A 17,589-nucleotide genomic window follows, 5' to 3' on the forward strand; every position below is an offset into this window, starting at 1 on the left:
TACCTCAAACCGTTTCTCACTTACGAAGTTTGAAAGTGACCAAGGGTTCTCAGGTTGCCACCGTTTTTTACTGCTGTTCTGCTTGAACTAACGTGTTAGTGCAGGTCCCTATCGATCTAGAGATTGGATATGTTCCTTGCACGTATGCTGGAGCTTACCCTGGCTTGTTTCTGTACACGACGCCATCACGGTTTCTTCGCCCAGTGAAGCAACTTGATACAGGAGCTATTGAACTTATCTCTGCCTTCGAACAGGTTTTATAATTTTTTATAAGCTCACTTTTAAGCTTCTATGTGCAGGCATACATGGAAATTGCATGCCCCGACGGAGGAAATTGCGGTCGAACACCTTCAGCTCCACCAGCAACTCACATTGAACTGCATCCGACGGCTATGTTGAGTGTGGTTGCAAGCTCAACACCTTGGTCGGATCACAATCAAAGTCCTCGAAATATGTACCAGTGCCAGGTTTATACGAGCGCTACCGTAATGTTTAGTTTTTCTAACAGTTTCTACAGATGGGAAAACAAACGCTAGGCTTTGCTTCACAGGCTTTGAAGTTTAGAACGGATCACAAAATGTACAATCTTCAGGTAAGACTAGATTTAAGTGTTCTTTGTGTTAGCCATATTCTTTGCTTTTCTTGTAGAACCCTCAGTCTCCTGTTGCGCGCAACGTTAATTACAAAAAGTACAACATGGACGAATTTCCACTTGGCACCAACGCTGTTGTTGCAGTGTTAGCGTACACAGGGTAAAGCTAACTGAGATCCATTTTAAGGTTTGAATTTGAGTGGTTTTCATGTAGTTTTGACATGGAAGATGCTATGATTATGAACAAATCATCGATGGAGAGAGGTTTAGCACATGGACAAATCTATAAGGTGCTGTTTGACAGTGATTTTTGCTTTGTCCTTTGTAAATTGATATGTTTTTTCTTTTTAGACCGAGCATGTCGATTTAAGTTTGCTGCAAAAAAAATCTGATGGAATTGTGAACCTCTTTTCAAGACCAACTGGGAAGAGAAATATACATAATTTTCTTGACGTGGACGGTCTTCCACACATTGGCCAGGTCTGATTAAATCCGCTCGAAATGCTATTAATCGTTTTCTCTGCAGACTATGCATAATGGAGATCCTTATTGCAGTGTTTTGAATACAATGACTGGTGATGCGAAGCTACATAAGCTTAAAGCTGCAGAAAATGTCGTCATAGATTCCGTCATTGCCATCGGGCATGGCAGAGACCCACTTCAAAAGGTCACAATCTCCTTATCTCGATGCATGCCAATAATTGGCTTTCTCTGCAGATCGCTGTGAAGTTCCGCCATGATCGAAACCCGGTTATTGGTGACAAGTTCAGCAGTCGCCATGGACAGAAAGGAATTCTGTCACAGTTGTGGCCAGATATCGACATGCCATTTTCGGCTGTCACCGGGATGCGTCCCGATATTATTATCAATCCCCACGCATTCCCGTCTCGTATGACGATCGGTATGCTTATGGAGTCTATGGCTGCCAAGGTACTAGCGAACTAGCGATGTGCTCCTTATGCTTCATGCCTATTTTAGGCCGGCGTTCTTCGAGGCGAGTACGTGGATTCGACTCCCTTTAGAAGCAGCTCAGCAGCTTTAGATGCAAAAGATGGTAAAACAGGAAGCGGCTACAAGGGTAAAGATAAGCATTATCCCGCGATTAGTGAGTTTGGGGAGCAGCTGGCACAGCACGGTTTCAATTACCATGGCACCGAGGTTATGTACAGCGGTTTGCTAGGAACGGAACTCACCTGTGAGATCTTCATCGGTGTTGTGTATTATCAGCGACTGCGACATATGGTTTCGGACAAGTTTCAGGTAACTCAACTCGGAGAACTGAAAATCGGATTAATGTGGTCTTTATCCCAGGTCCGCTCGCTCGGTGCTATCAATCCCGTCACTAGACAGCCAGTAGGTGGTCGCAAGCTCGGTGGAGGCATACGTTTTGGAGAGATGGAGCGTGACTCGCTACTTGCACACGGTGCAGCGTATTTACTACACGATCGATTGCACACATCCTCCGACTACCACGTTGGAGACGTGTGCACCACTTGCGGGAGTCTGCTGTCAACTCTGATGGTACCCTCAAAGCAGCCCGCCGTCGGTGCTCGGAACAAACCCAAGAAGGCTACCTGCAAAGTCTGCCAGTCGAATGCTGGAGTCGTCAAGGTTGCCATGCCATTCGTCTTCCGGTATCTTGCAGCAGAATTGGCAGCCATGAACGTGAAGCTTACCCTCAAAGTTGCTTCAGCGTAAGGAAGGGGTACGTCTAAATTCTTTTAAGCTGCCTTACAAACGAAGTGATCTGAGTTATTGATATCAGACCACTGTACTTGGAGCAAAGGATCTAGCATGGTTTTTGGTCCTTGAAGGAGCGGACCCAGCCCTTTGCAGAGCATCTCCAGCTCCACATACGCTCCCTGCCGTCATCCGGGCATCCTCAAGCCTCACTGCATCTCGAGAAGACAAGCCTTTATCCAGGCAAGCGCTCCTTCGCTGGCTTGGCTCTTTTTCTTTGCTTGTTTTCCGTCAATATATATGGCGTTGGAACAAAGAGCCTTCCTTTAGAAGACAAGGCGAAGAAATGCTAAGAACCGTTTTTCCTTTTTCTTCGAAAAAATATGCAGTGTCTCGAATGGAATTATCTGGAAGAGGTATGTATTTTTCTTTTCCGTTTTTATTTGACAGTGATTTGCTCTTCCAAGTTACAGTGTCGACAATCGATAGTTCACTGTTACGAAAAATCGAGGTTTGATACATGGGTACGTTTTAAAAAATGTCAAGGTGAAAGGTACTGATCAATGTTTGCTATCTGTAACTCTACAGAGGTTTTACTAGGGTTTTCCTGAGTTTGGGTCTTCGGTGGGACGAGGTATGACAGTGCTTGAATGCTGCAGCGGAAGTTCAAGAGCTTCCGAGGCCCAGCTGATATCTTAAAAGCCATCGTACAGTCACTCCACCGGGTGAAACCAAGCGTTCCCGTTCTTCTTTCAGCGCTGAAAGCCTCGACGAGCTCGAGCGACATCGAAAACGGAAGGAGAGTTCACGCAGATGCAGTTAAATACGGGAAGGACTCCGACATTTTCGTGGCCAGTAGCCTCGTCAACATGTACGCAAAGTGTGGGAATGTGGCGGAGGCTCGAGAGATCTTCGACGCCATGGAGTCCCGGAATGCGGTGTCCTGGACTTCATTGATCTTGGGCTATGCCGACAACGGAGAATACGAGACCGGGTTGGAGCTGTTTCGACGCATGCAACACGAGAGCTCTCAGCAAGCGGATGCTCAGACTTTTGTGGCCGCTCTCAAGGCGTGCACGGGCTCCGCAGCGAAAAAAAAGCCTCTGGAAGTTGGCGGCAGGCGTGTCAAGCTGGGGACTCTCGAGCAAGGCATGGCGATTCACTCGCAGGCCTCGAGAAGTGGCTGCGAAGACGTGTTTGTTTCGAGCATCCTGGTGGACATGTATGCGAACTGCGGCAGCATGCTTGATGCTCGGCTCATCTTCGACAGGATGCCTTCTCACGACGTGGTGGTGTGGAACGCATTGCTTCTGGGATACGCAGAGAATGGAGAGCCACAGGTGACGCTGGAGTTATTCACTCGGTTGAGAGGAGGAGATCGAGGCTGCGGTCCAAACGCTCGAACTTTCGTCGCTGCGTTTCAAGCCTGCGGCAGTATAGCGGATCAAAGTGGCGACAAGATGGTGGCGCTGGAGGAGGGGATGGGTCTTCACTCCCAGGCGGCTCGGTTTCAGCACTGCGTGACGGATATATTCGTGAACAACACTCTCGTCGACCTGTACGCAAGGTGTGGGAGCTTGCTGGACTCCCGCAGAGTTTTCGATCGCATGCGCTGCCACAATGTGGTGTCCTGGAACGCGCTGATGCTGGGACACGCCGACAATGGTGAAGAGGAGCTGGCCTTGGATCTCTTCGAGCGTTTGCGCGAACAAAGCTTAGCACCGGACTCCCGGAGCTTCGTTGCCGCGTTGAGAGCTTGCAGTGGTCTTGCCGAGAAAGAAAGCTCGCGGCAAGTGGACACGAACTCGATCATCAAGGCCGAGGCCCTCGAGAGGGGAACGCGGGTGCATGGAGAAGCCAGAGATGCCGGGCTTGACACGGACATCTACGTGACGAACGCTCTCCTGGACGTCTACGCCAAGTGTGGAAGCTTGGGCGACGCTCGCAGAGTCTTCGACGCCATGCAGCAGCGTGATGCTGTCTCGTGGACAGTTCTGATGCTCGCCTACGCGGAGAACGGCGATGGTCATCTGGCTCTGGAGCTGCACGAGCAAATGCAGCGGCAGGGCTGCGTCCGGGACGCCCGGAGCTTCGTCGCTGCGCTGAAGGCCTGCGCCAGCATCGCAGAGAAGGAACAGGGACAGGGAGTTGGCAACAGGTTGGTGAAAGTGAAGTCCCTGGAGCTGGGAATGGCGCTCCACTCGCAGGCGGCGGGAGTAAGCAGCTGCAACTCGGACGTGTTCCTCGCGAACACCTTGGTGGATCTCTACTCGAGGTGCGGGAGCGTCCTGGACGCTCGCAGGGCCTTTGACGCGATGGAGCGGCACAGCACAGCGTCCTGGAACGCTCTCGTGCTGGGCCTCGCGGAGAATGGAGAGGACGAGCTCGCGCTGGACCTCTTCCGCTGCATGGGAGGAGCCGTGGAGCCGGACTCGCGGAGCTTCATTGCAGCGCTCCGTGGGGTGGCTAATCTCGCCGAGAGAGAGCGAGGCAAACAGGCCGAGACGGGGCTTGTCAAGGTGGAGTCACTGCGCAGAGTCATGGAAATCGAAGCTACGAGCAAGCTGGGCGATATTACAGCACTAGACGCGTTCCTTGCGAGCGCGCTGGTGGACTCGTACGCAAATTGTGGGAGCCTCGAGGACGCAAGAAGGGTGGCGAGCAAGATGGAGCCTCGTCACAGCATCGCGGCTCTCAACGCGCTGGTGTCCGGCTACGCGGAGAATGGCGAGTCCCGGCTAGCAGTGGAGCTCTACCGATGGATGCGGGAGAGCTACCCGGAGCTCCTGGACGCGCGGACGATGCTCGCGGGGCTCAAGGCCTGCGGAAGCTTGGCCGCGCTAGAGACCGTCCGGGAGATCCACGCGGAAATCTCCAGAGCCGGCGTGCTTTCATCATCGTCTTCTTCGTCCTCTCGATCACCCAGCAGCAGCAGCGATGGAGGAGCCCTGGCTACGTCGCTGATCGACGCCTACGGCAGATGTGGAAGCGTGCTCGAGGCCCAACGGCTGTTCGACGCGATGAGCCCATCGCCGGACACCGCGACTTGGAACTCGCTGATGGCCGGCTACAGCCACCATGGCGACACGAAGCGAGCTCTGGCGCTGCTCGAGGCCATGGAGCGCGAGGGTGCGAGCGTGGACGGCATCACGCTCGTGTCGGTGCTGAGCGCTTGCAGCCATGCCGGGGCGGTGGAGGTGGCGCGGGGGCTGCTGGAGGGGATGGCGTCGAGGTTTGGGGTGGAGGCTGGGGTGGAACACTACCACTGCGTGGTGGACGCTCTGGGCAGGGCCAACAGGGTGGAGGAGGCGGCGAGGCTGGCGAGGAGCATGCCATTCGAGGCGAGCGCCGTGACTTGGAGGACCGTGCTGGGGGCGTGCCACAAGTGGGAGAACACAAGCGTGGGAGAGGCCGCGTTTGAATCCCTCCAGGGCTGTTTATCGTGGTCATTCTAAATAATTTTTGATCCGACACTATGGATTGCGCTTGATCTGTGTAATCCCTTCTCTGGGCTAATTATTTGGGATGAATATTTGGGATGATAAGCGGCATGGAAACATCACAGAAGATCCAATGGTGGGCTGGGAGTTTCTGGCAGGAGTTCGCCCTCCGTAATTACCAGGCATCATCTCTAGAGGTCCGAAGGGCCTGCAGTCTCCTGAGTAAACCAACCAATTGAGCAACTGTAGATAGACTGAATCCCACTTGAAAATCAAGTAGAGAAGGGTTCCAAAGATAGATTTTTCCCTTTATTTGCTTGCATTTCTTCGTAAGTTGTAAACTAAAGTCAACTACAACATGTCAATTTTAATCCCCTAGTAATAACATATCCTCCATTTAACAACTCATTAATTTTCTTTGTCAGTTGTGAACAGAAGTATCCCTTAGCCAAGATCTCAACACTAGTATTGCCCAGCAAATATTAACAGAATCTAGAATTAATTTTTTTTCTTGTTAATTAGTTTTTACTATTTAAATTTATATAAAAGAAACCTTGAAAGATATTTGCTATTCAATTGAATGGAACATAAAAAATACAAAAGCTAAAAAGGTTGTATTTTAATTGGTGAGGTTGCTACAAAGGAGGAGTATCTACTTTACCATAAAGATAAACAAAAAGAAGAAAAACAAAAAGGAAGAAATGAAAAAACTATAAAAACAAGAGGGATTTAGATAATGCAAAAGTTAGATTTAAAATAAAACCACAAATTTATCAAGGATAATCAATTGAGTGCATGAAATATAGAAATTGATTAACCAAAAACCTTAATTTATATAAAGGAGTGAGTAATTTGAATTGAAATCAATCAGACAGCTATCAAAAACCCACTATGCTAATAATAATATATGGCATTATAACTTGATCTCACACTTTGAATATGATTATTAAACATTTTTTCATTTTTTAAATATTTGCTAGCTATGAAAATAAAAACATGAATGCTATAATACTATCATATATTGACTTGTATTAATATTTAATATAACAGGCTCTCTTAAGAAACAAATAGTTAAAAATTACAATATAATAATCAAGAAGAAGCAAATTAGGAACCCTTGATCTTCTAATTAAACATCTTCTTCTGGACTTAATAAATTTGTTTTGCATATATTATTTTTTATTTTGAGTTATGAAGATATTTTTATTTTTATTACAAAATTCTTAATATAATATAATAGATATTTATGAATGAATTTTAAAAATACATCTATTTTGCAAATCTCCTTCGTCAATTACAGTGGTTTTAAACACTCAATATAGAGAGCTTCAAACACATTATATTCTTTGGTCTAAGACTCTATTACAAAACCAAGGTTTCAATATTATTTAAAAGAGGTTCAAACTATAATACTGACACTCCTTAAGAAATTAAATTAAATTGGTTTTGAACTTTCACAAATTTTTCATCATCATAGATGTGTTCTTATGAATTAACAACCTACATTAATTAACCTACTATTATCATCATAAATTATTTATATAAATGAAAAATATGTATAAAAAATATTAAATATACTAGATTAATGTTTCTATTTTTTATTTAAAAATAATAATAATTTTAAGAATATTGTCAATAATTTTATAATAAACAAAAATTAGAATAATTTTGTTTTAGTTAAAATTTTCTCTATTTTGTTTTATTCTTAAAATTCAAGATTTGGAGTCTAATATAAACGGCTTCAGCTATTATTTTTATTTGTATGTATAATAAATTTATTTAACTGTAGTTTCTAGCTCTATCTAAAATGAATGTTATAAATATTAAAATCTTAAAATTATTAATTTTTTTATATTTCACATATACTTTTTCATATGCTGGAAGATCCACATCATACGAACCTAGAAGAAATAATTTTATAACACTAGCTGATTTAATACATTTAGTTGATACTATTATTAATATGACTAATGCAATGTTTCATTCAACAGATAGGTATGAGACTGGACTGGCATATTCTGGAATAGCTCCACTACTTACTTCAAATGAATATAGAGCTTCAATTACATTTGAAGTTCTTAATAATGGTCAAGGAACACGTTGTTCTATAAATCCATTAAGAGGTAATACTGTAATTGGTGGAAATTTAAGAGTGGGATTTAGAAGTATTCTTTATGAAGTTTTAAGCTTTTTACGAAGAGATTGTCCAGGTGATTTTAGGGGTGCCTCAAATAATTATGTATTAGAGTATAATATCAACCCAAATCCATTTTATAATCGTTCAACCATCAGTACTAATAGAAAACAAAAGAAAAATATAGATGATAATCCATTTGACGAAAATGAATGTTCTAAATCTGTAGTTTTTACAACATTATTTTCATGGCCATCACATAATATTCTCTATTTTGGGAATTCTTTATTCTCTCCTAATAGCTTAATAAAACTAACAATGCAAGAAGATTGTAATCTTGTTTTATATAAAGGGGATAATACTCCATTATGGGCTTCAAATACTTGGAGCACATGGAGAAGAAACTGTAATCTTTTATTACAAATGGATGGGGATTTGGCTATTATGTTTAATACCCTTACACTTTGGAGATCAAGGACAAATTGTATAGAGAATAATTGTGTAAAACCATCAGTACTTTCAGTACAAAATGATTGTAACATGGTTTTATATAGAATTCCTACTATAGTTGTTACTTCATTATTTCCAATATGGGCTTCCAACTCACAATGCTAATTTATAAAATAGCATTTTCTTCTTCAATATGCATACTGGCAAGCCACTTTGATTGCTCTCCAGTAGTATCTCCAAGAGGTACTTGATGAGGACAAAGAGGAGCATCTCCCTTGAAAATAGGGCTCCATGGATGGATAGACTCACTTTTATTAGATAAGCAAAGTTGTGATTTCATTAAATAATTGATTGCATTAAAAATGATTATATTAGTATTTCTTCATTAGAGATTGATGTGACCAGATATGCAAATATATGAATGCCATAGTGGTGACATACTTGACCATGGGGGGCTTGAGTGAATTGTGAGTAGTGCATCTAGTTTTGGCAATAGAGAATTCTGGAAAAGGATTTCAAGCCCTTGAAGGCTTCAAAGCTGCCTCCATTCCAAAGCACATAAGGTAAGCTAGAAATTTTCTAAAATTTTAGAACAAAAACTAAATATGGAATGGAACTCAATAGATCATCTCTATTGTGGGAGCTAGTTCCAAGCTATCTATCCTCTTTGCCATAGTCTCTCAATCTCCACCAAGAATGTGTCACAAGAGACTTTAGATGCTATAACTTTAGCCTACTGTTATATCATTTTTAGATCAATACATCTATTATGGTTGTGAATTTATAGAAGTTGTGCTCATCCTCTCCTCTCTTGTTGATGTGAAGTGTGATTATCATGTTAATTAAAATATAGGAACCTTACTCTTGGACACATGTGCCAAATCAGACTTGAATTTCAAGGCCTTGAGTGAGTGAACAAAAGAATGGAGCAAAACTCCTAAATATACAACCAAGGAGCAAATGAACAAGATTAAACTCCTGAATGTATAACTAAAGAATGAAAGAACAAGAGTATGGAGCAACACTAAAATAGTTTTAGAGTTTTTAGAATTGCAACACCAAGACTAACATGTAAAATAGAGTTTGGGCTTATACCCAAACTAAGTGCAGAATAAGAACATACTTAACAAAGAACTAGACATTGTGTTACATTAGTTGGCCATACCTATCTACTATATTTTTAGAACCCTTTATATGAAAGCACATTTTGGGGTTTCATCCCAGTCTTAGGAGTTAGTTTTTGCGATAAATTTGAAAACTTATTAAATATAGAATATTATTAGATTATGAATCTGGACACAAGAATAGTTTAAGACATTTTCTACATTTCATTTTATAAATAGCTAATGGAACTAGAATAAGACTTCACATATGGCAAGGTGCCTTGGTTACAAGGTGCACTATGGCCAAGGTGGCATGGTAATCTACAGTGCAACCACATGTTTTAGGAGGATTGGGCATCATTGACCCAAGTGAAATGGCAATGGCAATGAGGTATAAGATCATCCTTATGAGCCTTTAGCCAAGTAAGCAACCTTGAGGACTCATATTTTGGCAGAGTTTATTGGTGATTTACTCCAAGCATAATACAACTTAGGTATAGGATGCGAACCCATTAGTGGAAGGACGAACGGCTAAAGGATAAAATCTCATACAAAGCATTCATAAGTTGTGGAGAGTGTTCTTGTTATGACATGTGGTGCTAAGTCAAGTAGAAGACTAGTTGAACCAACCCCTTTTCTTCAATTCATTGTTTAGAGATGAGGACAATATGTTAGGTAGAGAGGTCCATTGCACAATCTAGAGGAAACTCCACTCTAGTAGCTTATGAACCCTAAAGAATCAGAGACACATGAAAGATGGTGAGGCAATTATAGATTTTCAGCCTGTGGAAGAGGCAGAACCTCCAGCTAGACATTCTAGAGCTTCTTTATGCAGTGAACAGTATAAAAGGAGGGTATGGATGGCCGAGACATTGCCTCCATAATGTAGAGGGATTCAAAGTGGGAGGAGTAGGGTATAAAGCACTTAGACCCAAGTGTTCATAGCCCCCACTCCAGCTTGGTCAGAAGGAGATGTGGAGGTATGGTTTATTATTTTGCCAGGGAACAATCCCTTTCTAGTGGGACACCCTCCTCCCATTGGGAAAAGCACAAGCGATGCCATAGGTCATGGATGACAAAGTTAGAGGAAGGATACATGTGTTATATCAAGCTCTCAAACAACTCAATATGGTGGAATCAAAAGGCCTTCTAGAAGGCATTAGGCTGTTAATATAGTGGCAGCAATAGCTACTGGAGGATCTAGACTAAAACCCCACAACATGGTAATAAAGGGTGAATGGCCTCTTTTCATACAAAGTCAATGAAGGATATAATGGTTTGCTCATGTCTAGAGAAGAGGAGAGGGAAGAGATCCTGAAGTTATGGTGGAAGTGGATTGAACAAGGAATCAATATAAAGCATGTGGTGGACAACATGGTGGAATTCTAAAAGCTTTCTATGCAAGAGAAAATGAAGATCATGTCTTGGTTGGTGGCCAACAATAGTCTTCCGGTGGGCTAGTGATTCCAAGAGGATGCAAGTTGGAGATGCAAGAAGTGTGGCAAGATAGAGATGGTCATACATGCACTATCGAAATGTGATATAGCGAAGCAAGTTTGGCAACAAATCCTTAAAGCAAGAAAGGAACTTAAAGTCACATAGGATTTTGAGGCTTATAGTAGAGATGTCTTACACTGGTTTAAGGGGGATAAAGGCCTTGCTATAGGTCCAACTTAGAGGTATATCAAATGTAGGAGATGACATAGATGGGGGATTTATGTTCACTTGGACACTTCTGGAGATGTAAACTCTTAAATATGGATTTTTTGGGAAGTCATCCAGCATAGTACTAGCAAGTACTATTTAAACTTATCCCTAAATATCTCAAGACCCTTAAATAATTAAAAAAAAATGCACTTTTGTTTTGTAAGCAACCAAAAGGAACGACTTGAGAGACGATCCATGGGGTTCAAATATAGAGGGAAAGGGCCCATGAACAAGAGTGCACCCCCTTTTCCAATCAGTTAAGGGTTTTGGCATATTTGGGGTTAAGCGTCCTTGGGTTTGAATAGTATTGGGCTGGGTGACCTCCCGGGAAGTCCAAATTCAGGAGCTTACATTTGGTATCAGAGCTGTCTCGGGTCCGACTCTGTTGGTTGGCTAAGGGATTCACACCACATGTTGATTGACATCTGGCTGGTCCAGTTTGCTCTCGCTGGGCTCGACCCGAGGGGTAGGGTGTCAAGAGAGCGGGGCTCTCGGGAGAGCTGCGGCTCTCAGCTTCCGTTCACGAGGGCGTGAACTTGCAGGGAAGCGTGGTGGATTGTAAGCAACCAAAGGGAACGACTTGAGAGACGATCCATGGGGTTCAAATATAGAAGGAAAGGGCCCATGAACAAGAGTGCACCCCCTTTTCCAATCGATTAAGGGTTTTGGGATATTTGGGGTTAAGCGTCCTTGGGTTTGAATAGTACTGAATTGGGTGACCTCCCGGGAAGTCCAAATTCATAAGCTTATATGTTTATGGGCCCTTTCTCTTTATATTTGAACCCTAATGGATTATTTTTGGAGATATTCTCTTTAGTTGTTTAGTGCATGTGATCATGAGATGAAATTTGGATATATTATTACCATGGATCTTTGAAACCTTGAGGGATATATAGGGATAAAATAACTACTAAGGGCTTTCTAATTAAATAATTGCTCTTTTTTCAGTTGGATTAAAAGGAGAGAGATAGGTGTATTATATATGTGTGAGACATAAATCCGTAAGTCCCAAAGTGGAGCCAAAAGTGTGCCATATAGTAGTGGTCGAAGCAAAAATCCAATGAGCATAACACATTTGGACCAAAAGTTTCAATTTGAAAAGTTGAAAGTAGGAGTGAAACTCTAAATGAAAGTGCTTAAGAAATAAGCACAAAGTGATCAATGAATGAGTCTCTAGAAAGGGACACAAGAAGGATTGACACATGACAAGTGTCATAACATATGGAAGTGCTAAGAAAGAGTCCAAGAAGGAGTTTGAGAAGGAGTTCAAGATGGAGACTGAGATGGAGTTCAAGATGGAATCTGAGAAGGAGTCCAAAAAAGAGTCTAAAAAGAAGTTTGAGATAGAGTTTGAGATGGAGCTTGAGGTTGAGTCCAAACTAGTCTGAGATTGAGACCGAGACCGAGACTGAGACAAAGTCCAAGACCAAGACCAAAATTGAGACCGAGTCTAAGTCCGAGTCCAAATCTAAGTATAAGTCTAAGTTTGAATCCAAGTCCAAATCTGAGTATGAGTCTGAGTGGTGAAAGCCCAAAGCAATTGTCCCTAAAAGGGGGGCAGGGTCGATTGTAAAAAGTTCCAAAAGTATAATAGGGAGAGTATAGGGGTTCGACTCCAATAGAACTAATTTGGCTAGGAAAGATTAGTGTGACCCAAGAAAGTTATACCCATGTGGTGGGTACTATTGAAGAGTCCAAGGCTAGAGTGAACACAAATAGACAAATAAGATAACTTAGTGAAGTATTCAAGAGTTGGCTTTAGCTCTCCCCGAAAGATTGAATAATCAATGTTTAGGGGGGGGTTGCAAGGGGTTTCAAAAGTATAGTAGGGAGAGTGTGAGGGTTAAACTCCATTGGAATTAATTTGGCCAAGAAAAGGCCAATGTGACCTAGGATTATACCCATGTGGTGGGTGATAATATAACCACTAAAGAGTCTCATGCTAGAGTGAACATGAACAAATAAATGGGGTAACTTGGTAAAATGTTCAAGAACCAACTCTAGATCGAATGGTCAATGCTCCCAATTCAAGTGTTACCTAGTATAGCTAAAGCACATAAAGGTAGAAGGTGGGGAGAGTACCCATAAAGTTTGTATAGGGCTATAGTGTTTCGAAATGTCATCCCAAAGTCCTAGACTATAAAACAGAAGAGGAGTAATCCTTTTGCATAGTGATCAAAGGCATGGTCACGTAACATAATGAATTGACATGTTAATGATACCTTTGAGTGTTTATATCAAGATCAAACACGTGGAGAACTTGGACAAAATGCAAAAGTAAAGTGGCATAAAGGCTATTCACAGGGTTATCAAGTCCCTAAGTCAGGAATAAAATTTATAGAGGTTATGAGTAACACTCTTCCAAGTGGTCAAAGGTATGGTTAAATGATTAAAGTATAGAGGAAAAATTAATCACTTTCTATGTGCAAATGACATAAGTTTTATTCCCATTAATTAGTGGCTATTTAAAAATAATATACTATTGAGTAAGATATATTTTTACCCCTAAAATTAAAATTGTACATGACTACATCCTTTGTTTTATAGGGCATCCATTGATGAGATTATGGTACGAACGGATGACTAGTTGCCTTATATGGAATAATTTAATCCATTAAGATTTGGATACAATGAAAAGATTGGTACATTTAGTGTGGAAATGGAATTATTAGTTCCTTTTGGCTCAGTAGGGGTTATTAATTAATAGTCAATGAGGATATTAATATCTTTAAGAGGGCAAAAGAGAGGGTTGAGGGTAATGGATATGATTTGTTATTGCCAAGATAAAGAGCACAGAGCATTGATAGGCGTGCATTGGAATGCGGATAGCAACTTCCGTAAAAAGGTATGGTGGCGATATTGTTTACATTGTCAGCTGTTTGTGACCATCAGTGGCGGTGGATGCAACACACATCCCCCTTGAAACAGGCTGCCAAGGGCACATGAAGCTGTACCTTGTGCTTTGAGGTTGAGCGACATGCTCTCTCCAATTGCTGCTGCCAACATTGCACTTGTCCATTTATTAATTGGTCCCGTGGCTGCAGAATCACGCAAATTTAAATATATTGTCACTATAGATTTTTTAAACCTTTAGGGATATATGGGAATAAAGCTTTCTCATCAAATAATTTTAAGGGGAGAGAGATAAAGTGTGTTAGTATTTACAAAGGTTTAAACCATATAGAAAGCACGTAATCATTCTCACTTCAAAAGATCACATACTAGAGTGTTTGTTGTGATGGTGGAGACTCATGCTAGTAGTAGTACAAACTACACTATATCATCCTCAAGACAAGAGGAAGCTATCGAAATTAGAGGAGTGGCAAAAGGCATGGCTTATGTATTTTAGTGTAGTCGGTGAGAAGGGGATCCACTAGAGATGGTGCCCCCTAATGTTGATTCTAAAGTCCATGCAAAGAGGAGATGTAGATTTAGATATGGTATAGAGAAAGAGACTACAATTGCTTCTATTATAGGTTTAGGCCTGCATGTATGAAGAGGGAGAGTTTCGTTAGGTAGTTCCATTGGAGGAGGCATGCTCAATTTTTGTATTAATACCTTAGGGAATATATATATATATATATATGTTTCACCAAAACAAGACTAACATATAGAGCATGATAATGAAGTTGTCTGGGCAAACATGGTAAGTTGTCACTTAGTAAATATTAAGGGACTAAACTTAATATTGCAGGAGTTTTTAACATTCACTTAAGAATTTTATCCTTATACTGTTTTGGTCAAGTGCACACTTGAAAATTAATTTCTTAACTAGCTGAGTAGAGATTAATAAAGTAACACCAACCAGTAGTAACGCAAGAATATTTGAAAAAACTCACTACATTTGGTTTGATGTAGATTTTTTTGGATTTTTAGAGTATCAATGTTAAATTAGTAGGTGGCAAATGTAATATATCATGTTAGTCCTCTCAATACTCTACACCATTGGATAAAGATTCAAGATTTACACTATATGCTTGAGAAAACCTCACATCTTTCTAAAGTGCTACATAGCATGTTATTAAAATCATAATTATCCACTATTATATATATGCTAAATGTATTCTTATAATTCTTCCACTCCCTTCCATCAAATCTACTATACTCTAACACAATTTAGAAATCCATACAATCTCTAGAAACATTCTTTACTACTTATGTTATGTCTCATCACTAACAGCTTAATAAATGATAGAGATGCCATTCTACATAAACTTCATAAACTTCAAAACTTGATACAAGCAGTGATAACATCAAAACTTTTAATTGCTAGAGGTAGCCACTTGCCATGGAATTGTTATATCCAATAATGTTATAAAGACTAAGATTTTGAAGTTATAAAGATCAAACATCAACAAAGACCTTATAAATTTTTATTCTACTGAACTTAGATTTCATTTCAACCCTGAAAACAATTTTTTTAAAAATGCCACAAATGCAAGCTTACTTCCTTGATATACTACCTTCAAGAGTTTTAATGGAGTTTTACTAGCTCAAAATCCACTGAAAAATATGTTAAAATCCTAAGTGAAAATAAAATTTTCTGCTTTAAAAATACTACTAATAATAATATATAAAATTATTTTATTGGAGTTTGGTGAGAGAAGTATTACGCAAAGTACCTTGTTTTGTCAAAACTGCCTTTTCCTAGTTTTGTGGCGAGAGAGACTAATGTGTTCCAAAATAATTTCTTGCACAAGATCTCTATCCAAGAACAAAAGATAGCTTAACGTTTACAATTTTTTGCTGTGTTGGTTTAAGCTACACAAATGGTGTTTCTTCCTTAGTCTACCGGGAGTGATCCACAGTGACTCCAGCCGTGTAAGAGTTAACCTCCTCATAGAGGGCCGTGTGGATTTCCATGCACTTCTCCGTGAAACTCTGGAGCTCCTGGAAGAGAGGAGGGAGACTGCTTTGAAGTCCACACAGCGTGAACGACCTCGTGTCCTGGATCGCTCCCCGGAACCGCTGCTTCTCAATCTCCACTCTCTCCCCGAGCTTGTCGACCGAGCTCTTCTTCTTCCCCACGCTGCCATCCATCTGCTGCTGCTGCTGCTGCTGCTGCTTTTTCTCCAAGCTCTTGAGCGATATCATCTTCTTGCTGAGCTCCTTGGACAGCGCCTCGGTCCGGCGCTGGAGTCGGATCTCCTCCGCCTGCTTCGTCCCAATCTCGCGCAGCGTCTCCGACAGCTGCTTCATCCTGCTGCTCACCGCCTGGAGCGGCAGCTTCTCCAGCGCCTCGGCCCACTTATCGCTCATGTGTCGGATCTTTGGCACCACCGCCGCCTTCTTCCCGGACTTCTTCGGATGTGAGTCCGGCGGCAGGCTCGACTTGATCCAGCCGCTGAGGCTCCGCACGTAGTCCTTTTGCGTGGCGATGAAGCTGCCCAGGCCCGTCTGCCAGGCCGTGAGCGCCAGCTCCAGCTGCGCGGTGGTGTTCCGGTGAGACACGCTGATCGCTTCCAAGGACGACTCCCGCGGGAGTTTGAGGTGCATGACAACGCGAAGTTGCTGCTGGTGACACTCGTGCATGTTCTTCCACATGACGGCAAGCCTGTGACGGAATCCAAACAACAAGTCGACGTGAAGAAAGAAAAACTAAAAGCAAGTACCCTTCCAAGAGCTCCAAAAGTTGCGGAAGCATTTCTTCGTCCGTGATCTTCTGGATATTGGCCGACGAAGCTTCCATCGCGTGGACCGCCACAGTTATCTCAGTCTCCAAGGCCTTCATACTCGCTCTCGTCTTGTCTATGACGTCGGGCTTCGCCCCTCTAGCGTCCAAGTTGCGAAGAAGCCTGCGCTTTCGTTCCAGCTCCGTATTGACAGCCTCCCAGGCCTGAGAAGAAGAAAAGCACAGAGAATAAGAGCTTAGTTCCAGATCGAAGAACCCGGAAGTAGAAGTACTACCTTGACCTCTTCATACAATTTCTTCTCCCATGCGTAAAGTCGATCCAAAGTTCCAGCGTGACTCCCGGACATGCCACCAGCCTCAATGTCAAATCCACTGGGCGAGCTCAGAGATCTCGGCGACCAATGCCCGAGCGAAAGAGCGCTCAGCAACCGGGAAGAATGATCCGAGAAGCCTGCGGACGATCATCAGCCTGTTCTTCCATGAAACCATAGTTCCTTACCTTTCTCGAGCTGGACTTTGCCCGCCTCCAGCATTCTCACTACTGGCTTTCCAGCCTCGGAAGCCCGGAGAAACTGTTCTTCCAGCTCCCGGAGCACATCCACAAGCTCCACTGGAGCTGGCGTCTCACTCTTCTCGGTCGATCCAATTGATTCTCCCGCGGCCGCATTCTCTTTCTCTTGGACTTCCCCGTCGCCGTCACCGGCATCACCGCCGCCGCCGCTCCTGCTGCTGGCGCCATCGCTGGAGGAACCACTGGTCGACGCGTCATCATCTTCCGGCTCGAAAATCTCCTCGATCCTGGGCGCCGCGGGAGCGCCAGCGACATTCTTCTCCTCCTCCTCTCCTCCAGC

At 42.7% G+C, this 17,589-nt stretch overlaps 3 protein-coding genes across 4 annotated transcripts in view; 2 read left to right on the forward strand and 1 right to left on the reverse strand.

Moving 5' to 3' along the window:
* The window catches only part of LOC9655213 (DNA-directed RNA polymerase I subunit 2), a 5,528-nt gene extending 2,889 nt beyond the window's left edge, over positions 1-2,639 (forward strand). Inside the window, exons 19-30 of the mRNA XM_024668460.1 lie at positions 1-53; positions 105-254; positions 300-467; positions 518-592; positions 649-752; positions 807-882; positions 944-1,072; positions 1,119-1,259; positions 1,310-1,522; positions 1,571-1,852; positions 1,904-2,297; positions 2,358-2,639. Of these exons, the coding sequence (XP_024524228.1) occupies positions 1-53; positions 105-254; positions 300-467; positions 518-592; positions 649-752; positions 807-882; positions 944-1,072; positions 1,119-1,259; positions 1,310-1,522; positions 1,571-1,852; positions 1,904-2,290 (1,778 nt within the window). The 3' untranslated portion in view covers positions 2,291-2,297; positions 2,358-2,639. The remainder of the gene's footprint in view (positions 54-104; positions 255-299; positions 468-517; positions 593-648; positions 753-806; positions 883-943; positions 1,073-1,118; positions 1,260-1,309; positions 1,523-1,570; positions 1,853-1,903; positions 2,298-2,357) is intronic.
* A 17-nt stretch (positions 2,640-2,656) lies between these two features.
* LOC112343140 (pentatricopeptide repeat-containing protein At4g39530-like) lies at positions 2,657-5,760 on the forward strand. Of its 2 annotated transcripts, XM_024666141.1 has the most exons (3): positions 2,657-2,688; positions 2,740-2,825; positions 2,873-5,759. In XM_024666141.1, the coding sequence occupies exon 3, from the start codon at positions 2,923-2,925 to the stop codon at positions 5,725-5,727; it is 2,805 nt and encodes a 934-aa protein (XP_024521909.1). In that variant the 5' UTR covers positions 2,657-2,688; positions 2,740-2,825; positions 2,873-2,922; the 3' UTR covers positions 5,728-5,759. The 2 variants fall into 2 exon arrangements, with proteins under 2 accessions (XP_024521909.1, XP_024521915.1); XM_024666147.1 differs by lacking the exon at positions 2,657-2,688 and having other exon boundaries at positions 2,772-2,783; positions 2,861-5,760.
* Positions 5,761-15,782: 10,022 nt separating this feature from the next.
* LOC9643487 (nitrate regulatory gene2 protein) overlaps positions 15,783-17,589 on the reverse strand; it is a 3,054-nt gene continuing 1,247 nt past the window's right edge. The window contains exons 2-5 of the mRNA XM_002963638.2: positions 17,238-17,582; positions 17,014-17,189; positions 16,719-16,942; positions 15,783-16,660 (exon numbers count right to left, since the gene is read on the reverse strand). Coding sequence (XP_002963684.2) covers positions 15,895-16,660; positions 16,719-16,942; positions 17,014-17,189; positions 17,238-17,582 — 1,511 coding nt within the window. The 3' untranslated portion in view covers positions 15,783-15,894. The remainder of the gene's footprint in view (positions 16,661-16,718; positions 16,943-17,013; positions 17,190-17,237; positions 17,583-17,589) is intronic.

The sequence above is a fragment of the Selaginella moellendorffii genome, unplaced genomic scaffold (assembly GCF_000143415.4).
Source record: "Selaginella moellendorffii unplaced genomic scaffold, v1.0 SELMOscaffold_3, whole genome shotgun sequence".
In the NCBI taxonomy this organism is placed as follows: domain Eukaryota; kingdom Viridiplantae; phylum Streptophyta; class Lycopodiopsida; order Selaginellales; family Selaginellaceae; genus Selaginella; species Selaginella moellendorffii.

Coding starts and splice junctions, on each gene's coding strand:
- LOC112343140 (XM_024666141.1), top strand. CDS start 2,923: ATGCTGCAGCGGAAGTTCAAGAGCTTCCGAGGCCCAGCTGATATCTTA.